The sequence below is a fragment of the Gigantopelta aegis genome, chromosome 8 (assembly GCF_016097555.1).
Source record: "Gigantopelta aegis isolate Gae_Host chromosome 8, Gae_host_genome, whole genome shotgun sequence".
NCBI classification, from domain to species: domain Eukaryota; kingdom Metazoa; phylum Mollusca; class Gastropoda; order Neomphalida; family Peltospiridae; genus Gigantopelta; species Gigantopelta aegis.
The window spans coordinates 43,757,676-43,779,663 of record NC_054706.1 but is presented as its reverse complement, the minus strand read 5'-3'; the positions used below and the strand labels follow the sequence as shown (position 1 = coordinate 43,779,663).

At 39.2% G+C, this 21,988-nt stretch overlaps 1 protein-coding gene across 1 annotated transcript; it reads left to right on the top strand.

The window, feature by feature from the left end:
• The first annotated feature begins 1,077 nt into the window (after nucleotides 1–1,077).
• Nucleotides 1,078–21,591, top strand: LOC121379071 (TNF receptor-associated factor 4-like). Its single transcript, XM_041507535.1, has 8 exons — nucleotides 1,078–1,213; nucleotides 3,943–4,118; nucleotides 7,493–7,550; nucleotides 8,814–8,918; nucleotides 9,810–9,968; nucleotides 10,464–10,622; nucleotides 16,978–17,142; nucleotides 18,042–21,591. The coding sequence occupies exons 1-8, from the start codon at nucleotides 1,199–1,201 to the stop codon at nucleotides 18,231–18,233; spliced, it is 1,029 nt and encodes a 342-aa protein (XP_041363469.1). The 5' UTR covers nucleotides 1,078–1,198; the 3' UTR covers nucleotides 18,234–21,591.
• Nucleotides 21,592–21,988: the final 397 nt, after the last annotated feature.

Sequence of the window (21,988 nt, the reverse complement as noted above, 5' to 3'; positions counted from 1 at the left end):
TATGACTGACAGAACACCACTTCATATTGTTCAAGGGAGGGTGACTGGTCAATACTACCGGGATAATACACTGGCACCGATTGTTGTCCCTTTTGCTCGCCGTGATGGTTGATGGTTTGTGTGTCAAGATGATACTGCTCGGGCCCACTGTGCACATATCGTAAATGACTACATTCAGCAGCAAAACGTTACCAGAACGCCATGGCCAGCAATGAGCCCATACATTTTCCTCATAGAGCACGTCTGAGACATGATCGGGAGACGTATACGGCGACGTCAACGGCCGTCGGCTACTTTAGCTGAACTTGGCCAGGCGCTGTGTAGAAGTTGAATAGACTTCCTCAAATCGTCATTGGGAGATTTATACGTAGCATGCCACGTCGAATAAATGAATGTTTGACGAATCGTGGGGGTAGTACCCATTATTGATCAAATGGGGTGAACGCTCAATTCCCACGTGTCATCCAGGGCTATCTTGTTTCAAGGTCGTTTGCAGCCATACAATCTGCCGCCAGCATGAAGTGTTGTCATTTCTTCCCCATTTCTTCATTATTATCATGCATCTATTCCTAGTCAGTGATACCTCTTGATACTTCTTTAATTGGCTGTTATTTCCTACATTTTCCCTACTTTTTTTGAAAAGCATTTAAAAATACTTTCTCAAGTTTCTGTAGCACATTGTTTTCTTTTTACTGAACTAAATGCTGTTTTAAAAGCCTGGCAAACATTTTAATTAATCTCTTCCTCTACTCTTTCCCATATATAATGTGTGATGAAATGTAGGCTTATATGCGTGTCCGGGTGTACTGGCGCGTCCGGTGATTCGGCGCACTTGGTATTTTGCTTAGAATACAAAGGGGTGTCTACAATTATGCACCATTTTAAACTGTTTATTTACTATAGACATAAAACAATTTATAGTGTATTTCAGATTATGCACTGCTTCATTGGCAAGAGACACATTTTATAAAGTATGTCACAGTGTTCACGGAGAAAATGGTCTTTGAATGCTTAGGTGCGCCGATACACAGGACAGCACTGTACTCTATTTCCCCGGAAATTGATATGGGGAGCTCCTACAAAAAAAGGAGGGACTTTTCAATAAGAAGTGCCAATCGCCTCAACTAGCGGGAAGTTTGTTTAGTGTTTGACAGTAAAACGACTTGGTTTTCGACAATCTGTTGCTGTTCGTGCATTTATGAATACCGCCTTGGTAAGATCTACACTGTCACTTAATTTCAAACCATTAATGTGATAATTTTGTTTTTAATCACAGTATAAAATATTGTTTACTGTTCTAAAAATTAAAATAATTAAAAATGGCGGTCGGTAATGTTGAAGCCAAATAAAAAGTGTATAAACTGTGTTAATTATGAATCAATTCATTAAAAAAATTATATTTTACAAACTATTCACTGGTATAAACGTAATGCCTATCAGTATCGACATCAAGTTTTAGCGATGTGTGTTGATAAAATGCGGACCGGACCAGAAGGCAGAACGCTTGACCAATTGAATTTTTCCTTTAAACATTTTTTTTTAACTAAGTGTTTGTCAACTGTGCATATTTAAGAAACATATATTTGTTGATGTAGTGGCCTTAAAAATGACGAACCACACATGCATGTTACAATACTTTTTACAAACGCATGCGCCTGAACGCAGTTAGAAACGTCACACTCTTTCCTGTTTACCGGATGGTGTTTCACTTTTGTTTACTAGAATGAATTTGTTTTACATCCACATTGTTGATTTTTTTTACGTTAATTGATTGCAATCTATTTTGTTTCAGGTATCGTAGCTGGAAAATGTAGAATAATATTTCCATAAATATCGTATTCATGTTTTTGTTGTTAGGTGAACGCAGTTTGGGACGTCGATGGTACTCGGCTATTGGCAATCCACAACAGGTGGCAATGTTTGCGTATGTGGTTAAAATCCTATAGCCCAGCAAAGATATGTGGCAATGTTTGCGTATGTGGTTAAAATCCTATAGCCCATCCACGACAGGTGGCAGTGTTTGCGTATGTGGTTAAAATCCTATAGCCCATCCACGACAGCTGGCAATGTTTGCGTATCGTAAACGTCCCTAACTGCGTTATGCTTCCAATTCCATTCACTTTTTTCTCGTGCACGGTTCGCGCAATCAACATCTGATTTGTTGTCATAGGCATGTCGTTCATTTATGAGGTTTTTCTAAACAGTTCAGGAACATTTTCATAATTAATAAAGTTCAGAAAAGTAAGTATCTAAATACAAAACTTTACAAACCTCTACAACCATTAATTTTACTAAGTTGTTTTTGTTTATTCCTTAAAATTACGGATATCGGGTCCACATGATTCGTAGAAATTGACTTAAAATGAAGAAAGATGAACTAACATTCGGTGCGTGTCACATGATCAATAAGGCCAAATCATATGATTTTTAAGACCCCTGTTAGAATTTGTTTTCAATTATTATATTCGATCTGCAAAAGGTGTGCTACATTTAATTTTATACATTGTTTAGTATTTTTGTCTAGTATTCCCAATAACTGTTTTTCGGACCAGAATATTTTTTGGAAACTAATTATGATTCATATCCCAATATTTTGTGATTTTCATTGTTGGTGAAACATTCAAATTTATTATCAAATTAGCTGTCACAATCAGCTATCAATTCCTGAAAATGACACTGACATTCTGCCATTGTTGTCAAGCAAAAACTACTTTTTGAAGTCATAGTTCCGTAGTAGTTTCCACTGAAACGAAAAACTAAAGCTGCCATTCTCTTAGTTAATCTATTTCCAGTTATTGTATTATTATTTCCAGTGATGCCATGTGCAAAATGGCTGGAAATATGAATTGGGGAATGCACCGTATACAGTGTACAGTATGTCGACTGACGTGACGTCGGGCGAAATATCTCACCTGCAGTATCGAGAAGGTTAAAGTGTGGTGCTTTTGATTATAACTAAAGTAGAGTTAGTTTTCGTTCACCACTTAAAAAGCCAAACTAACGAGTCATCAATATTCCAACAAAATTAAATATTCCATGCTTGGTATATTTATTATTTTATTTTTTGAAAAGTTTTCTGATTTAGGAATAATGTCGAACAAGAATGCAGAAAAAGTATGAACCAAGGTACAAACCTTGTAAATGGAGATTATTCCTGCGTAATTTTTATACAGTGAATGCATTAAAAACTATATTTGGGTCCAAACTGGGAATAAGTGTGATGCAATAATATTTTAGAATATAATACTTATTTTTACAAGTACCCCATAATTTAAGCATTTATATGAATTAAAATTGTATATTTTTTTGCCTAGATATTGTAAAGAAATTTTTAACAACAAACCCATTTATCACCATTGTCAGTTTGGGTAACTTCAGACTTCAACCCTGATGGATCGTATTAGGTTTAGTACTACCTTAGATATCGAGCATCCTACTCGACTGGTCAAGTACTACCTTAGATATCAAGCATCCTACTCGACTGGTCAGGGGTGGGATGTAGCCCAAAGGTCAAGTGCTCACCTGATGCATATTGATTTATTAATCATTGGCTATTGGATGTCAAACATTTGGCATTTTAACTTGTCATCGAAGGAAACCCGCTACATTTTTCCATTAGTAGCAATGGATCTTTTATATGCACTTTCCCACAGACGTAAAAGTACATACCACAGCCTTTGACCAGCTGTGGTGCATTAGTTGAAATGAGAGAGAAAACCCAATCAGTTGAATGGATCCACCAAGGTGGTTCAATCCTGCGACACAAGCACCTCATGGGAGCACTCGACCAACTGAGCTAAATTCCACCCTTAGTTGGTGAAAACTGATTACAACAGATGATGAAGTTATCAACCGATTCACAACACTACCATACTTTTATCACACCATAAGTAACAACTATATCTGGTGATGATAAACTATTAAACACAGTTGTTTTTTAAGTTTTTTCAGATGTGTGATGATGCATTTTCATCAAAAGTCCATGGCTATGCAGCTTGCTTTGACACAAAAGTTGATCCTAATTACATCTGTCCCATCTGTCTGCTTGTCCTTCGAGATGCCACACAAACACGTTGTGGTCATCGGTTCTGTGAGGAGTGCATCAGTCGGGTCATAGGGTAAGCACTTGTTTGCTACTTGTTTTTCATTCTTAAAATGCTTTTATAATATCCCTACTTGTCAGTGTGTTCATTAGTATGTGGTAGCAGGAAGCGATTTTTGTTGGCTATTGTTACTATCACCGGTGTCAGCTTTCCATGCAGACAGTTGTATGTCTTGGTGTGCCTACTAAGGTCAATGACAGTCACTTTTCACACCCTTGTTTTGGCTTCATACATAATAAATAAAAGTCCAACTAATTTTTTATGATATATTTGACCAACAGTACTTTTTATTTCTTTTATCTTTTAAAACTTAGTTTGTCCAGAATTATGAAAAATAAAAACATACATACGTGTAAACAGCATTGTCTGCTTGTTATATAATTTTGATGGGGGTCAAGGTTAGTAGGCCAGTTTTTATTTTAATCTGGTGAAGCATTGTAATAATATAGCTAATTTTGAATTTGAATGATGTCCGTATTCCAATGATGTCACTTTGCATCTCCTTAAATATTCATAAACTTAATACATGATGTTTCCGTTTTAAGAACGCTGGGGAAATTCCAGTGCAAAATGCTGTTGATTTTTTTTTTTTTAATATTACTAACACACCTGACAGTGTTTGAAGAAAATCCTGTGGTTTAAAAAAATTGTACATTTTATGAAATATGGATTTCATGTGGAATTACGGTAAGATACGTTATATTTATTAGGTACGAAGCTAAAACAAGGGTGCAAAATTTGACTGTTGACCGTAGATGTTGCATGGAACATTTTGTTTTCAGAATATTGATGAGTGTCTACTAGTGATGATCCTGTTTATTATTATTATTCTTTGTTGTTGATGATAATCGACAAATGTCAAGTTTAGATTACTCTGAAGCAATTGTTGATTCCATGGTCACAATTTCTTAATTGATACGCAGTAAAGATGTTGGACGGAGGAGGTACTGGTGTCTGTGAAGATTGCATATTTCCTGCACCATTTCACTGGTTACAAATAACATTTATAGAACACTAAGCTTTATTGTGGCTCTTTAACATGGGTATTTTAACAATCTTGGATCCAAGTTAAGTGGACATTAGACAGGTAGTCACTTAACCCCCATCATTTATAGCTGAACATCATTCAGAATAAATTGGAGACAGTTGACCACTTTGGAAGGTTTGAATGATTTAATTGGAAGTGAAAAATGAATACATCAGATGAAATAACTTTGGAAACAAACATTTTACATTGTTATTAATAAAGTGACTTTTTGTAAAACGCTCAGGGAAAAAACACTGATCCAGTCGATTTGACACGCATCTGACCTGTGACGTAGCATCAGGTGAATTCCACTCATTCATTAGTACGTTAGCATGGAGACAGCATGTAATGTTTCTTCGGAAAATAGGTCATTCTTATCAGACATTAGTTTGGACATTTCTGACTTGTCTATTTATTCTAATGCTACCTCGATTGGTGAGGAAGGAGAAAATCCGTTAGGGGTACATCCCTATCAGTTTGAACCGTAGTACACCGAAGATGATCCGTCGAGTCAAATGCGGTCAGCCTATTTGCAGCCCGGACGTTGCCCGGTGACAAAAACGAAGCCCGAATGTTAATGCCGAGGTGTACATTGTTCATATTTGGCACAAAGATACACCTCAACACGATGTATTTATATATGTTAAAAAAATAAATGTAGGAAAAATATTTTTGAGAAAAAAATACTGATTAATATTAACTGATGACTGGACAGCATTTAAATAATTAATGTATTGCAATTATTATTAAAAACAACAAATACACGTTCATACATTAAATCTGGGTTTTTTAAAAACATCATTAAATATGTTTTTAAAAAACATCATTAAATATATTAAACAAGGCGCATTCATCGTCAGTCTAATCATTACTTGGTTACAGACATCTACGATTGGTACCTGTTTCGTTTACAAAATATAAAAATAGAAGATTTTATTGTTCGAAGTTAATCCTTTAATTGGTTAACTAACGGTTTATTTGCAAAAGCAATACATGTCTACAGATTTCGCAGGCATCGGTAGCTCGGACAGCATGTGACACAGTCGGCTCACTACGAGATCAAGGAATCTTAAGTGGTTGTGTGTGTACTGCCAATATGCTACGGTATCTGTGATTATTTAATGTCGTTGTAAAGGGGTGTTTTCAGACGTTGGATGCACGTTTGTTCCTAATTTGCTCTGTCGGTGTCGGAAGGTGTGAATTCAGTTATAATGAACAGAATAACACTGATGTACGTTTGTTCCCGACAATTTGTGGTCGGATGGTGTAAATGTCGCAGTAACAACGGTCGTTGTAATGAGGTCTGACTATATGTTAAAACAATAAATGTAGGAAAAATATTTTTTAGAAAAAATTGCATTAACATTCGATAGGCCTATCTTTTTTTGTTTTTGGGCGCTGTTTGGGATATCGTTATGTACAGCCCGAACATGAAAAATGTGATTTTTTTTCCTACATTTATTTTTTTAACATATATAAATGCATCGTGTTGAGGTGCATCTTTGTGCCAAATATGAACAATGTACACCTCGGCTTTAACATTCGGGCTTTGTTTTTGTCTGAACAGGGGAGATACAGGCTTGGAACAGACACGTTTTTTAACAAGAGTTTCGGTGCCATTCCCATCGACCATCTTAGATAATTGTCGTAATCCCCAGGTGTGAAGTGGGCGCTGCAATTCGAATCTCATCTTGACGGTCCTTTCCAATACACACGTGTTCGGTTTAAGAACTGCTTCCGTGCAAACAGTGTCTGTTTGTCTTTCGGAAAATATGCAAACTTCTTTTGCCTTTAACTGCAGCTTTTGTACATCCATACACCGAACAATGGTTCACCATGTTTCACATTTGAAAGATATCTTCAAAATAATATTCCAAACATACAATTCAATTCAATAGAATAAAATGTTCGCGTTTTAAAAATACACGTGTTCCACTTCCATGTAAAATGACCGAAAGGCTGTGAATGTTATGCCGGATAGCGCGTCACGGGGTCACGTGACTTGACTCTTGTAGTTCAGAGGCTTTTTGGTAAGCGACGGGGGAAAACGCGACTTTTTATTGCGAATATATTAAAAACGGGTAAAATTTTAAAAATATATTTTATTGATACTTAATATATATTGTAAAAGGTATACATAGATACCAAACAATAGTGAATTACGTTTTTGATAAATGTAGACCTTTAAGCTTAAAGTTTGAAACAAATATTCTATGATCAGGTTATCATATTTTCAATCAGGTTTAAAATGTTATGTGCACTTAGCACTTAAGGATAATCTAAAAGTTTGGACATGCATATAAATTTTGTTTAAAAAATAAAAAATAAAATCAGAATTTTTTCCATCTCCTGTTTTCTTCAGATTTCGATCTGTTGTACAGTGTCCAGTTGACAGAACATGGTTGGTAGTTAACAGTGAGGTAAGTTGTTTTCCCGAATACAATATTTTACTAAATTAGTGTCATGTTTATCAACCTTTTGTACACATACAATGATGTCACCTTAGTCTGCGCACGTTAATGACGTTACATTACGTCTTGAAACAAGTGTCAGGGTATGTTTGTAAACAAACAAACAACGTTAATTTAATTCACAAACCGTTGTTAAAACAATACATCTTGATTGTGAATATATGTATAAAACTGGTCGATAACACTTTTATTGAAACTCTGAATTAATGCATTAAAAGTATACTTTTGCCATCCTCGATCAACGTGTTTTTCTATAAATGAAATGAATGTCTTATTTACACAGTTAATAACAGAATTTTTTTTTTAATAATGATCAAATATGTTTACATTGGCTTTTTTTATATTGTCATTTTGTGTTGTCCAAACTAACTTTCTAAGGAGCATGGAACACCATTTATATTTATTTCATTTGCACAATCTAAATGTTTTTGAAACAGACTATAACAGGAAGTCTTTGTTATTTAGAACTTATAAAAGTTGGATCCATTGTTTGTTGCTGTTTTATGTAAACATTAGCGACAGAAGTGGTTGTTTTACTGTTTGCTGGGCAGACTTATGTGCCGTCATGCAGGCCAGTAAATGCAGGGGGGGGTCCCACTAAAAATGTGCTCATTACTAGAGTTTAAAAAACATTAAAATTAAAATAACTTTAGTTGTAACACGTTTATTGTTCCATTGTCTTGTGGCGGTGAAACATATATTTTTAAAGAAATATTTTAACTTTATAAAATATAACATAAATGCTTAGGTGCCACCAGTGTATGTAGTTTACATTTACCCTGTAGCTAGAAGTAAGACTCTGTCTAAATATAACCACCTCGGTGGATTCATTCAACTGATTGGATTTTTTCTTGTTCCCACCAGTGCACCACAACTGGACAAAGACCGTGGTATGTGCTTCGCTGTCTGTGGGAAAGTATATATGAGATCCCTTGCCGCATTAGGAAAAATGTAGCAGGTTTCCTCTGATGACTACGAGTCAGAATTACCAAATGTTTGACATCCAATAGCCGATGATTAATTAGTGTTCTCCTATGGTGTCGTTAAACAAAACAAACTAACTGTCTAAATATCTTCATTTTGTATATTTACGTTGCACTTTGTTTCATAAAGGAATTAGCATCATGTACACCAATATATTTTATTAGTCCCATTTAATGCGCACACATAAGTCTACAGATAATTTATCAATTTTTTTACTTTTATTTTGAGATATTTGTGGATGAGGCTGAGAGACGTGAGGTGTTGTCGCTGCTGACTAGGTGTGAAAATGACGAGAGCGGATGTTCCTGGAGGGGGGAGCTCCGGGCCCTGCAGGTATGGCCATCCTTTGGGGAGATCAAGAGGGATGGGAAATAGTCTTTCCACAGTTTGAAAGATAAGCTAGCCCAACACCCAAGACCAGTGCTTTTTCAAGTTGAGCTAGTGACAAGCTAGTACTTTAAATATATATATATCGGTGACCTGATATCAGGGCTTCACTATAATAAAATGTTAAAATATTTGTCAAACACAGCTGCCTGATAATTGACCTATTATTTTTAACCGGTGACAGTGTGTTTTGTTTTTTAAGTGAATTTTCTTTTATACCACCTTTCATTATCAGTGGGCAGTCTGAATTAAAAACATTTTTCATGTAACCAGACCCACCAGTTCACCTTCAGTCATTTGGTAGGCAGCATGTTTACTTTTAAACCGGCCTCGGTGGCGTCGTGGTTAGGCCGTTGGTCAACATGCTGGTAGGTACTGGATTCGGATCCCAGTCGAGGCATGGGATTTTTAATCCAGATACCGACTCCAAACCCTGAGTGTGTGCTCCGCAAGGCTCAATGGGTAGGTGTAAACCACTTGCACTGACCAGTGATCCATAACTGGTTCCACAAAGGCCATGGTTTGTGCTATCCTGCCTGTGGGAAGCGCAAACAAAAGATCCCTTGCTGCTAATCAGAAAGAGAATCTGTGTGGTCCTTAACCATATGTCTGACGCCATATAATCGTAAATAAAATGTGTTGAGTACGTTGTTAAATAAAACTTTTCTTTCTTTCTTGTTTACTTTTAACTGAGGCATAATTTTAGCAGGAAGGTTATTTGGTGGACAGTTTTGTTTTTGTTCTTTTGGGGGGTAATTCTTTAAAAAAATTATTATTCTTTTACTGTCCCAATGTTTTATGTTATTTGGCTTTAAATGCTTTGTGGCAATATTTTAGGATCACGAGAGTACTTGTTCTCTGAAATTGATTGTCTGCAGTAATGAGTGTGGAGAATCATTTCTACGTAAAGATGCCACTTTCCATCAGGATCTGTGCCCTTTCCGAAAAGTAAAGTGTGACCACTGCAAAGACGTCATGAAATTTTCAGAGTTAGAGGTAATGTGTTGTGTATAACATTAAAAATCATGTTAAGAATCAGATGCCATATTTATACATTTAATTCTTTGGTGAAATACCATTGTTCCACCAGACTGCATGTTATGGAATTTTAAATGGACTGCTACATTATGCACAAAGAGGAGACATTTTTCAGCACTACACATCACACAATGTAACATAAAAGTTAGAGAAACAATCACGTACCTAGTAGAAATAAAACCAAATAATATAACATTGGAAGGATCTGATTTAACTTTTTAAAGAATAATTTTAATTTGTTTTCACTGAAAAACTTTTCCCCAGTGGGTTGGGGGAGGGGGCAGTCTATCAAGACTCTCTATCTCGTACATCATCTCTAGAAGTACGACTAGAACCATAACATGTTGTCTTTTTAACTTTGGTCTGAATTGAACAGAGTTTTTAATATGTACATGCATTGTGGTCAGTCTCCCCTCGAACCCTTCAAAACAGCTGTTTGTTTCGTTATTACAGATGCATGATGAGCAATGCCCGAAAAAGGTGGTTGCATGTGAGCTGAGTTGTGGTCTGAAATGCACCAGACAATTGTTGGTCGATCATACCGCAGTCTGCCCACAGCGTGTTGTCGAGTGTGAACACTGCCATGTGTCCATGGTGTTCACAGATTTGACTGTGAGTACTACTGGTTCTACCTTGATAGCCAAATAATGAGCCATTAGCTAGTTACTGCCAATATTGAATTTATTGTATACCGTTTGTTTGTCATGAGTCATAACCATGATTTCAATTTACCTATGTTGCTTTTCCGCAAAATGTCTGGTATATTAAAGGCCATAGTATGTGTTATCCTGTATGTGGGATGCTACATATAAAAGATCCCTTGCTACTAATGGAAAAATGTAGCGGGTTTCTTCTCTAAGTCTGAGAGAAAATTACCAAATGGTCAATGATTAATAAATCAATGTGCTCTAGTGGTGTTGTTAAAGAAAACACACTTTAACTTTCCCAAAAGAAACTGAGAAGTTCTATTTGTTGTTCTCAGTGAATTTGAGAAGACCAGTCGCCTTACATCAGCCCTTACAATCCAGATCATCTCTTGATGGCAGTTTAGTACACATAATAACAAAGTAAACAAAGATGAAAATGTTGTTTCAGATTAATTTCTTTTCACATTACCTGTCCTCAAACAAGGGCGCCTCTCCCCCCCCCCCCCCCCCCCCCCATGCAAGTGGTCTGGTCCGAACATCCCAACAGCCAATGGGATGGCCTAAATTCTTCTACTGCTCTCTAGTTCCGGTCACATCTCACATGACTGTAACTTCCTTCTTTTTCTCTTCGCTAAAGGGTTGTTCGGGTTTACCGGCTTTATGTTTGTGTTATGGTTGGTTTGTCTTTCTTTTCACAGATTGAAAAATTATTATTATCATGTCTGATAATGTTCAGCGACTAGTTCGAGCGTGTTTACGCTGAAAGAAATTTACCCTCATGATTTATGTCCGGGTTGTCGTGTTCCGTGTGGCCTCACTTCAAGATGCGACCTGTGTTCAGGGTTGTCTGATGTCGAGTTCGCGGCTTACCTGAAGGTGGTGTCAGCGAGGACCAAGAAGGTAGAATCTTCGCCTTCAATTGCTGACTCCGTAGCGGAAGTGTTACGTTCAATTCTACCGACCATGCTGAAAGAAACAATGGCGTCAATGGCGACCTTACCCAAACCGGCGGTTTCGGGGTCAGGTGCGTCTTCTTCAGCTCCACCGATACCTAAGACTTCGGATGACAGGCCGGCTCATGCAGTTAGACGTTCCACGGACTCCAAGGCTCACTGATCTTCGGCGGGGAAGTCGTCTTCGGCAGATTGGAGCCGGGACCGTAGCCGCTCCCCACGACCTGCACGGCTCCCTACGGGTTCCATTGATCGTCAGCGCCGACCTTCGATTGATGTGACTTCCAGGGCCTCCGAGGGTTCTCGACGGGACCGTCCTGTGGACGGTCCGGTTCACCGGCGGTTTCCATTTCGGCAGATCGATTGGCCTGTGCTCGAGTGCTTCGAGACTTTGGGGATGCAGCGCCTACAGCGGTTTCTATCATTGATGAGCCTGACTCTCCTGACCATATGACTATGAGGGATTGCTTGGCGGCCGTCTATGACATGTTGCCATCCTTGCCACATCCGCCAACGCTGTCCAATAAGGGACCGATAGCGACTGATGTCCCTCCGGAAGATGTGGTTATCCGTTCCTTGGTAGCTGGTACATTCATATCCGACGTGGCGACAGATTTAGACCGCACCTTTAAAGAGACAGCGTCCTTTGTCGCCTTCCCGTCTTGGAATCACCGTATGTATCCGGTGTTTGACATGCCATTTAAAGATGGGGCTCCGTCTTTGGATGAAGATGTTCACCGTCTTGGGAAGTCGTCAACTGTGGATTTGACGGACAAACAGGTCCAAGCCATGGATACTGCCCAGAGACGTTGCTTGTGTTGTCTTACTTGGAAGTTTTTCTTGCTGCGATGGCCACCCAGGCAAAAGATGCACAGTGCTACGTGCTGTTTCAACAATCGGCGCAGATACTGGCTTTCCTGACGTCTTCGGTTACCTCTATGTCATCGATGTTGATGCAGTACCGTCGCCAGGCTTATCTGAAAAAGTCAACCTTGTTAGCTCAACAAAGCTTTTTGCTGGCAAGGTTTCTGACGTGGTTACAGCCAATGATAAAGACCAACAGTCAACAGCAACTGTCAAAGCTTTACAACTTATTTCGACGTTGGAATCCACGAAGCGAAAGTCTATGTTCACTGCACAACCACCATCTAAGCGCTGGAGAGGTTCCTTTCGAGGTCAACCGTCTCGGCGGTTTCCGGACAGACGACCATCCGGTCCTCCCGCTAGGACCCAGGGGAAGCCTGGCCGACGTTGACGCCAGCCAACCAATCTTGGACTGCTCAGATTGTCTCGACCTACGCCCGCCCCTGATTTTGAACCAGAAAAACCGAATCGGTTTTGACACACCGGTCGAAATATCCATGGTCGGAAGTCGACTTCGCCGTTATTGGCGAAACTGGAAGACACTTTGCCAAGATCCGTTTGTCACGTCGATCTTGAAGACAGGGTATCGTCTGCAATTGTCTTCCATCCCTCCATTGAACCACTTCACCTCAAGAACCGCGGCATTCCGTATCACGAGTCAAGGTCCTACAGGAGTCCGTCAACAAACGTTTGGAGAAAGGAGCCGTTCGCAGCATTTCGGAAGCACGCCTAACACCCGGCTTTTACCCAGACATCTTCCTCATGCTGAAGAAAGATTCACCGGAGCTGCGAATGATCCACAACTTGGCGTTTTTCAACAACCACTACCTGCTTCCTCCTCCATCCTTCAAGATGTTAACGTTGCGAGATGTCCTTGCCGTGATCAAACCGGGGGATTGGCTTGCCTCGCTAGATCTCAAGGACGCCTACCTTCACGTTCCGATGCATGCCGATTGTCATCGCTACCTTCGGTTCGTACTACAGGGTCGGCATTACGAATGGACAGTCCTGCCCTTTGGGATATCCATGGCGCCATGACTGTTCACCAGAATCACGACTCCAATGTCCCGCTTCCCGCATCGCAGAGGTATATCCTTTTACCCGTACCTCGGCGATTGCCTGATGAAGTGCCAGAGCAAGACAGGGCTTACTGCACATGTTGCCTTCATCATGGACTTTCTCAAGCATCTGGGTTGGATTATAAAAATCTCGACTGGCTCCCACGCAGTCTCTACAGTTCATAGGCTTCGACCCGACCTGGGCCTCGTTCAAGTCCCTCTAGACCGTTGGGAGAAGATCCAGACCATGATTGCCATAGCCCTCACCGCTCCAATGACCTTCCACGGTTGGCAGAGTCTCCTGGGTCTCCTCACTTCCGCCCAGGATTTGACACTCAGAGGTCGTCTCCAGTTGCGGCGCTTGCAGATGTTTCTCAACCTGTTTGTTCGTTTGATCATCTCACTCCCGGACAATCTACGCTCCAGCCTGCAGTGATGGCAGCTCCGATCGAACATCTTAGACAGTGTCTCTATGCGGCCCTTCCTAGCCATTCATCACCTGTTCGTCGACGCGTCACTGGAAGGTTGGGGAGCCCATCTCAGCAACCAGACTACTTCAGGGCTGTGGTCTCCCGGTGAACTCGGACTCCACCTCAACCTACTAGAGTTGTTGGCAGTCTACTACGCTATCCTTCATTGGCGACAGATGATGACAGGGGCCTTTCTCGTGATGGCCACAGACAGTACCACCGCGGCGGCTTATATCAACTGTCAGGGCGGAAACCACTCCAGCAGTCTGCTGCAGTTGACTTATCGTCTCTACAAGCTGGTCGACAAGATTCCGCTGCAACTTCGGTCTCGCCATATTCCAGGGGTTTCCAATGTACTAGCCGACACGTTGTCTCGGCCGTCGTCTCCACAGCCGACAGAATGGATGCTCCATCCCGAAGCGTTTCGATGGGTGTGCGACAGACTTTGGACACCAAACATCGATCTCTTCGCCACACGATTCAACCATCAGCTGAGGGTTTACGTGTCTCCGGTGCCGGATCCCGAAGCTCTGGATCTCGACGCCTTGGCCATCAGCTGGGAACAGATGGACGCGTACGCTTTTCCTCCACCAATCCTTCCAAGGGTGCTTCAGAGGTTTCAGCTGTACCATTGTCACCTGTTGCTCATTGTTCCGATGTGGCCATCCAGGATGTGGTATCCAGATCTAATACGTCTTGCCGATCCACAACCTTTACCACTGCCAGACTGGGATCATCTGTTGCTGCATCCCACGTCAAGACTATACCATCCACGTCCGTAGTTGTTCCAACTGCACGTGTGGACTTTATCTCCAAGAGTTTGAGGAAGAAAGGCTTTTCTTCGCAGTCAACGGCGGCCATTTTGAAAGCGCACAGATCATCTACTACTGCGGCTTACAACGTCAGATGGCTTTGCTTTCACTGATGGTGTGTCCGGCAAAAACTCAGACGATCCAGATTTTTTGCTGTATCTGCGGACCGCTTTACAATTGAAGGGTCTACCATCGCTGGGTACGTTTCGGTCATCGCTACTGTTCGTGATGTCGCTACTGGAACGAAGTTATTGGGTATTCCTGAGATCCATAAGATGATCAAAGGGTTTCGCCTTGAGGATCAAGTACACCGGTTTCGGCCACCAAGATGGGACCTGAATTTGGTGTTATAAGCGTTATCGACCGCACCTTATGAGCCGATCAAATCCTCTTCCCTGCAAGACTTGACGCGGAAGACGGTGTTTTTACTCGGTTTTGCCACGGTAGCCCGTGTCTCAGAACTCCATGCTCTTGATGTGGACTTGGTACGTTTTCACCAAGATGGTCGTGCGGTCAACTTGGGGTTACTCATGAACTTTGTTGCAAAGAATCAGTTACCAGACCAAGCGCCTCGTTCGTATGTTGTGCAGGCCCTCTCCTCTATCGTTGGTCCAGCGGACGTTGAGGACTTGACGTTGTGCCCTGTCAGAGCCCTGCACCAGTACATCGAGAGGACCAGATCTTTTCGACAACATCGCAAGAGACTTTTCCTCTCCTGTAACCAGAGTCGGTTGAGGGATATTACCAAGAACACGGTGGCCACCTGGATCCGGTCTTCTATCCTGACTGCCTATTAGAAGGAAGGTTTACTGCTACTAATCCGCATGAACTCTGTGCCTTGGCTGCCACGATGTCCCTGCAATGCAACATACACATTCAGCACATTATCACTGGTTGTTTCTGGGCTACAGACTCCATCTTCGCCAACTATTATCTGAGGGATATCTCCACAGAGGACGTTGAGGGGTTCCATCATCTGGGTCCGGTTGTTGCTGCACAGACTCTGTTGAATACAAGCCGTCCTCGTCGCCATTGACATCTGTCGGATTCTGGGCCGCATACTGAGATGTCCATCGAATCGACAGGTGAGGATTGCTTAGACTTTTGTTCTTTTGCAGAGTTTACGCACTGGTGTCGGAACGTTTGTCTCGATAACCTTTACCCTGCACTGCATGTGGTTATTTGTTGTCGTTATTGTACTAGACAGAAAACACTCGGGGTCTTGTTCTGTTCAATGTTCTGACGGATGCACCTCATGTTGTCGCTTGTTATTACGAACACTTCAATACGTGAGGGTTACCTAACACCTGCATCCCTGGTGGCTATGTCTTCCCACCCTGTCAGAACCAGCATGAGATGTGGCTGCCGCCTCCTGGTCCTTTGTTCTAGGAGCCGCACCTGCCACTGCTGACGGATGCCACCATTCTGGTTGTTATTAAGAACATTACCTGCATTGGTCTGTGACGGGCATCCCTAGGAGGAGAGCTTACCAAGGTTGGCCTTATTCTTCCACTAGTCAGCCTCTTTCCGGTTTGGGGAGTTATCACAAGCATCTACGGATCTCGGCACCCACCACCATCTGTTGAATGCTGCCCTTGTTTGAGGACAGGTAATGTGAAAAGAAGTGTTTTTTCTTTTATAGATACATTACCCATCCTCAAGATTTCATCCCGCCCGGGCCTCCCCGCTTCCTGTTCTCCGTGCGATGCGCTCGGGGGGAAAAGAAGGAAGTTACAGTCATGTGACCGGAACTAGAGAGCAGTATGCAGTAGAAGAATTTAGGCCATCTCATTGGCTGTTGGGATGTTCGGACCAGACCACTTGCGTGGGGGGGGGGGAGGTGCCCTTGTTTGAGGACAGGTAATGTATATATAAAAAGAGAAAACACTCCCAAGTTTTCTCCATTTTGCATCTTTTTGTGTTGGCATTGCAGATTGACACCATGAATTTTGAGAAGTTAATTTCATAGCTTTTAAGGGCTTAGCTTTTTTATCATTAAAAAAAAAAAGTTTTTAAGATTGCTTTAAAATAATTATCTTGTGTTTCTTGGTGTAGAGATGTGGGGAATTCACTGGTCTTTTTGAATGACCTTTCTCAACACTGGTCATCTGTTGTCTTGATTTAGCACTAATCTTAATCAAGTGGGGTTGCTTTTTTTCACAGAAACACCAATTACTTTCCTGTTCCAAGATCCTTGTAACGTGTACTCTTTGCAAGCGGCAAGGTATTCTTCGAGAAGACATTCAGAAGCATGTTTGTCCAGAAACGGGGGATTGCCCAGATGTAACCGTCAAATGCTATTTTACCAAGATGGGATGTACCTTCGAGGTAATGTTTCTTATCAGTGTTACTGACTTTCAACATAATTAGTGGGATGTATCTCAGCAGTAGACCGCACACCTCGGATGCAGTGGGGGTCATGTGATAGAATGATCTCAGTGGACATGGGAATGGGGTTTCAGTCACAAGCAACACTGTAACACAGCAAGTTTTTGCGGCCACTTTATTTTTCCAGTCTTTGCAATCAGATCTGATGCGCTAAATTAAAAGGTGCAATATCTATTTTATCTCTTCATTATGAGTGTCCACAAACAAAAGTGCCCACGACTAAAAACATCACCTACTCATAGCCCTGGTATCAAAGTGTAATCTGGATTTTGAATCTGGTCACTGCAATTGTACACTGTGTAGCTCTTTTTAAATGAGTTTTGATGTAAACAGTTTTATAATAGTAACACCATTCACTCTGATCTCTGCAAATTTTAAAAGCAAATACATTTTTTAGTTGAACAAATTAGGATTGACCAAATGAAAATTTTTTTTTTTAGGGTATCGTTATAGTAGGTGTTGTCTTGTTTATGGGAAAATTAATAAAAAGATCCCTTGGCGCATTTCAGTAGAAGTAGCCTCTGTAACGACCAAGTTCTCTCACTCAATCTCAAAAGGAAGTGTTAAAAAACAATGTTGGACATCAAATAGCCATAGTTTAAAATGTGCTGAGGTTTTGTTAAACACTAATTCCTTTCCATTTCTTTTAACATAATTACTACTTAAACTGATGTACTTTTGAGGTCATTTTTGATACTATCCAACAAGTATATACGATGCTTTGTTACCTGCTACATGATAGTATGATGTGGTAGCCACAGGTTCTTTGAGATAACAATCACCATATGTTCAGTAGTTTTAGATTAAAACTGCCATGGTGTGATTTGTTTACTTGACAGGATAAAAGAAGAATGATGTACAGCCATTACACATCATTTGTTACTATGGAACAGCACCTGAAGCTGGCCACCAGCTATATCGACACTCTCTCCACTAAAGTGAGCGACATCAATCAGGAAATGGCCAAAATAAAAGACAAACAAGAAGATATTCAGAAACGACTGGGCCATCTAAATCTAGTGAATCCATGACTGCAGACACGAGAAGATGCATTAGTTTTGCTCAGACCCGTAACCATGATGTAATGCACTTGGATATCATTGAACAACCATACCTTAATGTTGACCTGTTCACAACAAGACAGAAAGACAGGTTATCTCCATTAACTGTGTGCTTATTCACATCAAGTAGCCTTATCTAGTGTTTTGATTTTTTGTATTTTTATGCATGGTGGACATGCTGCAATTTTGTCTTTTGGTTTAAATTAATTGTGTACAATCATAATGGTACAATCCTCCCACCCCATGCAATGCAATTGGGAACAGCCTTAAATATAATTATGGGTATGCATGTAAGAAATGTCATAATTGTTTTTATTATATTATCACCCATTTTAACTTTATTGTGGGTGAGGCACACTGCAAGTGATTTTGGACAATTAGAAGAAAAAACCTATGTAAAACAAATGGATATACTTTGCTGACATATTTATGTAGATGGTATATACTCGTCTTTTCTTATTACAAAAAACCTCTGTAAATTAATAGTAGTTTATATCCTGCATAGTTTATCTGAATTCATATAAACATATAATGGAACAAACTGAATAATGTCCTATCATCTGAATTCATATAGACATATAATTGAACAACCTGAATAATGTCCTATCATTGGGTCATCATCAAAATGTTGCTTCGAAAATGCAGCTTTAATTTCTTTGTCCTTTTTTTTTTTTTTTTTTTTAAATCAAAAGGCAGTTTTGTTGTGTAGAAGAATTTTGTATTATGTTTTTTTGAAACAATTGCTCAACAGCTAAAACAGTCTTGGCATTTTGAAAAAATTATATTTATGCTTGTTTTGACATTTATGTTTGTACATAAATGAATGTATACATTATACACATTTCAACTATTCTTTTAATTCTGGGCCCAACTTCACAAAACATTGTACACCTAGTTTTGCATGTAACTAAACCACAATTCTCATTACTATAATAGTACAACAAATATAGTTAGAAATACACATATTTCATTATCTTTTTTTTCTTAAAATGCTCCATTTTTCGTAATGATATAATTTTCTTCATGAAATGGATGCACTGCTAGTCATAGACGTAAATTTACGATGTTTTCTGAAATTGTCCCCTGGGCTCTAATATTCCAAAAGGTTATTTGATGTTTATTAATATTTTGTTTTGAGTTCAGGGTGGATTTTTTAAACATTATTTGTAATGTGTTATATTTGTGTATATATGTATGTATTGATGTATGAACATCTATGTATGTTTGTATGTATATATATATTGGTTGTGTATTTTTGTGAGAAACATTTATTTATTTATTTTGTTTAATATTTAGTTTCCATTCACTTTTGTTCATTGTACACAATCAGAACTTGTTAGAATTTTGTCTCAAAATGTTCTACATCACTGGCCTAATACTAGTAATATCTTTATAGGACACATCAAATCCTGACAAGACAGTTGTCTCACTCAGGGGATAAAGCGATTCCCAAATGTTCTATACATCTTGTGCAGTTCTTTGTCTCATGCAGTAATCTGTGTATATGAATCATGTACGAATGTACATTAAATACATTCACTATGAACGAATATACATTAAATACATTCCCTAGAACTTCTCTTCTGAAGATAAATATGACTGCAATTCCACTGCTACATGCATATGAAATTAGAAAATGAAGACATAAAATTGTGACGACTGCTGTGGACCGTGAAATGCATGCTTAGTGCAAACAGTCGGAGCCATTACAGTCACTGTAGTTGCTACAATTACACCATCCATAACATACACCAATGTGATTCTGACCATTACACCAGAATTCACACTTACGACACAAACAGTAAATTAGGACCAAAACACATTCAACTTCTGAAAATACCTCTTTAAAATCACATTACATAATCAAGCAATGACGATTGTTAGCAATACACACACAAACACTTGGCATCCTTGATCTCATCGCAATCTGACCGTTTCACAGGTGTGCTAAATCTGCAGGCATGTATTGCGTTTGAAAATAAGCCATCATTCAATGTCTTCTATTTTTATGGCAATTTGTAAAAATTCGGGACAAGCCATTACCAATCATGACTGTTTTTAACCAACGAATGACACTGATAGCACCTTGATGTAGATCTGTTGATTAATTTAATAATGCTTTTAAAAACTTTTTTTCTTTTTTTACATATGCATGTATTGGTGGTTTTTGGTAATAATTGCAATGAATCAATGCATTAATTATTTAAATGCTATTCAGTCTTCTGATATTATAATAACTATTAAGCGACAAAATTATTTAAGAGACAAATATAGTCATTGTTAGGAGGTCTGACTGTCGACTAAACATATTGCTACTATAAAACATGCATATTTGTGTGGGTGCAGTGGAGGTGCAGCCTAATTAAAGTGGCAGACCCTAGTTTCAGCCTGTGTAAATGAACACTTAAGTTTGGTTAATCTACAAATCTGTAACACATACGAATAAAGTTACAATAGAGTGATGGTAAAACAGGAAAATACCTTTTTAAAATAGACTAAAACTTGGCTCTATGACTGTTACTTCTCGGAGGGAAGTGTATTTTTCAAACACCGTGATGACCAGAAACAATTCATATGTATGGAAATGGATATTCGAAACAATAAAATGTAACTTGTAATGTAAATTATTATATCTGCTCTAATAGTGAAACATGTGTCATAGTGTTTACAAAATAGGGTCTGTCACATTAATAAAATTCATAGTCAAACAAAGATTGCTGTGTTTCAAGATGCATTTATCTTGCCTTTAACCTTTAACTTTCAGTCACAATTCATCCCCATAATTATACATTTATTTGTTTAAGTTATATACTAATTAGTTCTTTGCACCCATTGTGGACACACATGCCTTAAGAGTGGTGTATGTCCCAAGATGAAGGAAGGGGACTCCAGCACAAATGTTACTATAATTTAGCAAAGCAGATGAAAGGGGGTGTGGGGCACCACTCCAGTCCTGTCCTTTGTGTGGTTGTAAAAGTTTTCATTTTGGTTGACACTTGGCGGTACGACAATATTTGTCCTAAAGATATAGTGATTTTTGTCTTTCACATTACCACAGTATTTACATATTTTGTATTTTTGGCAGTATGCTTTTACTTGCTGGCAAAGTAAATTTATACTTTTGTGTAGCTCTAGTCATACTTTTTTTATGACACTTGTATATGTTTTGATATCAATATAGAGAAACTTTATACTCACCACTTTGTACTTTTATATATAAATATTATAATTTCTGTGTCTTTGATGATTTTTGTAAAAAAAAAAAAAAAAAAATTACAATGTGCATGCCTTTAAAATACTTTGAATTTTGTTAATAAAGTTTTATGGCATGAAAGAATGTTTTGTACCGTCATTATTTTGGAGTGAAAGAAATATGGCTCGGGGGTCATACATAAGGAAATACCTTTATAAAACTTCTTCACTTTGCTTTATGTCAAATGCACCCACTAATATATTCCACTAACATTCTGTTAGAAAATCAGTAGGTCTCGCAGGAAATTTGTAAGCTTAAATTTAAATGTTGGCAACTGCTAAAAGTCAACCTGAGCCGAAAGCAAAAGCTATTAGTTATCTGAACAGATTTAATGGCAATAGACATCAGTGTTTGACACATGATCATCCACATTGGTGTTTCTGGATGTTTTTGGTTTTTTTCCAGTTTAATTGTTGTTGCTTACTGAAACAGCATTTTCTATAGACATTACCTGTCCTCAAACAAGTGCACC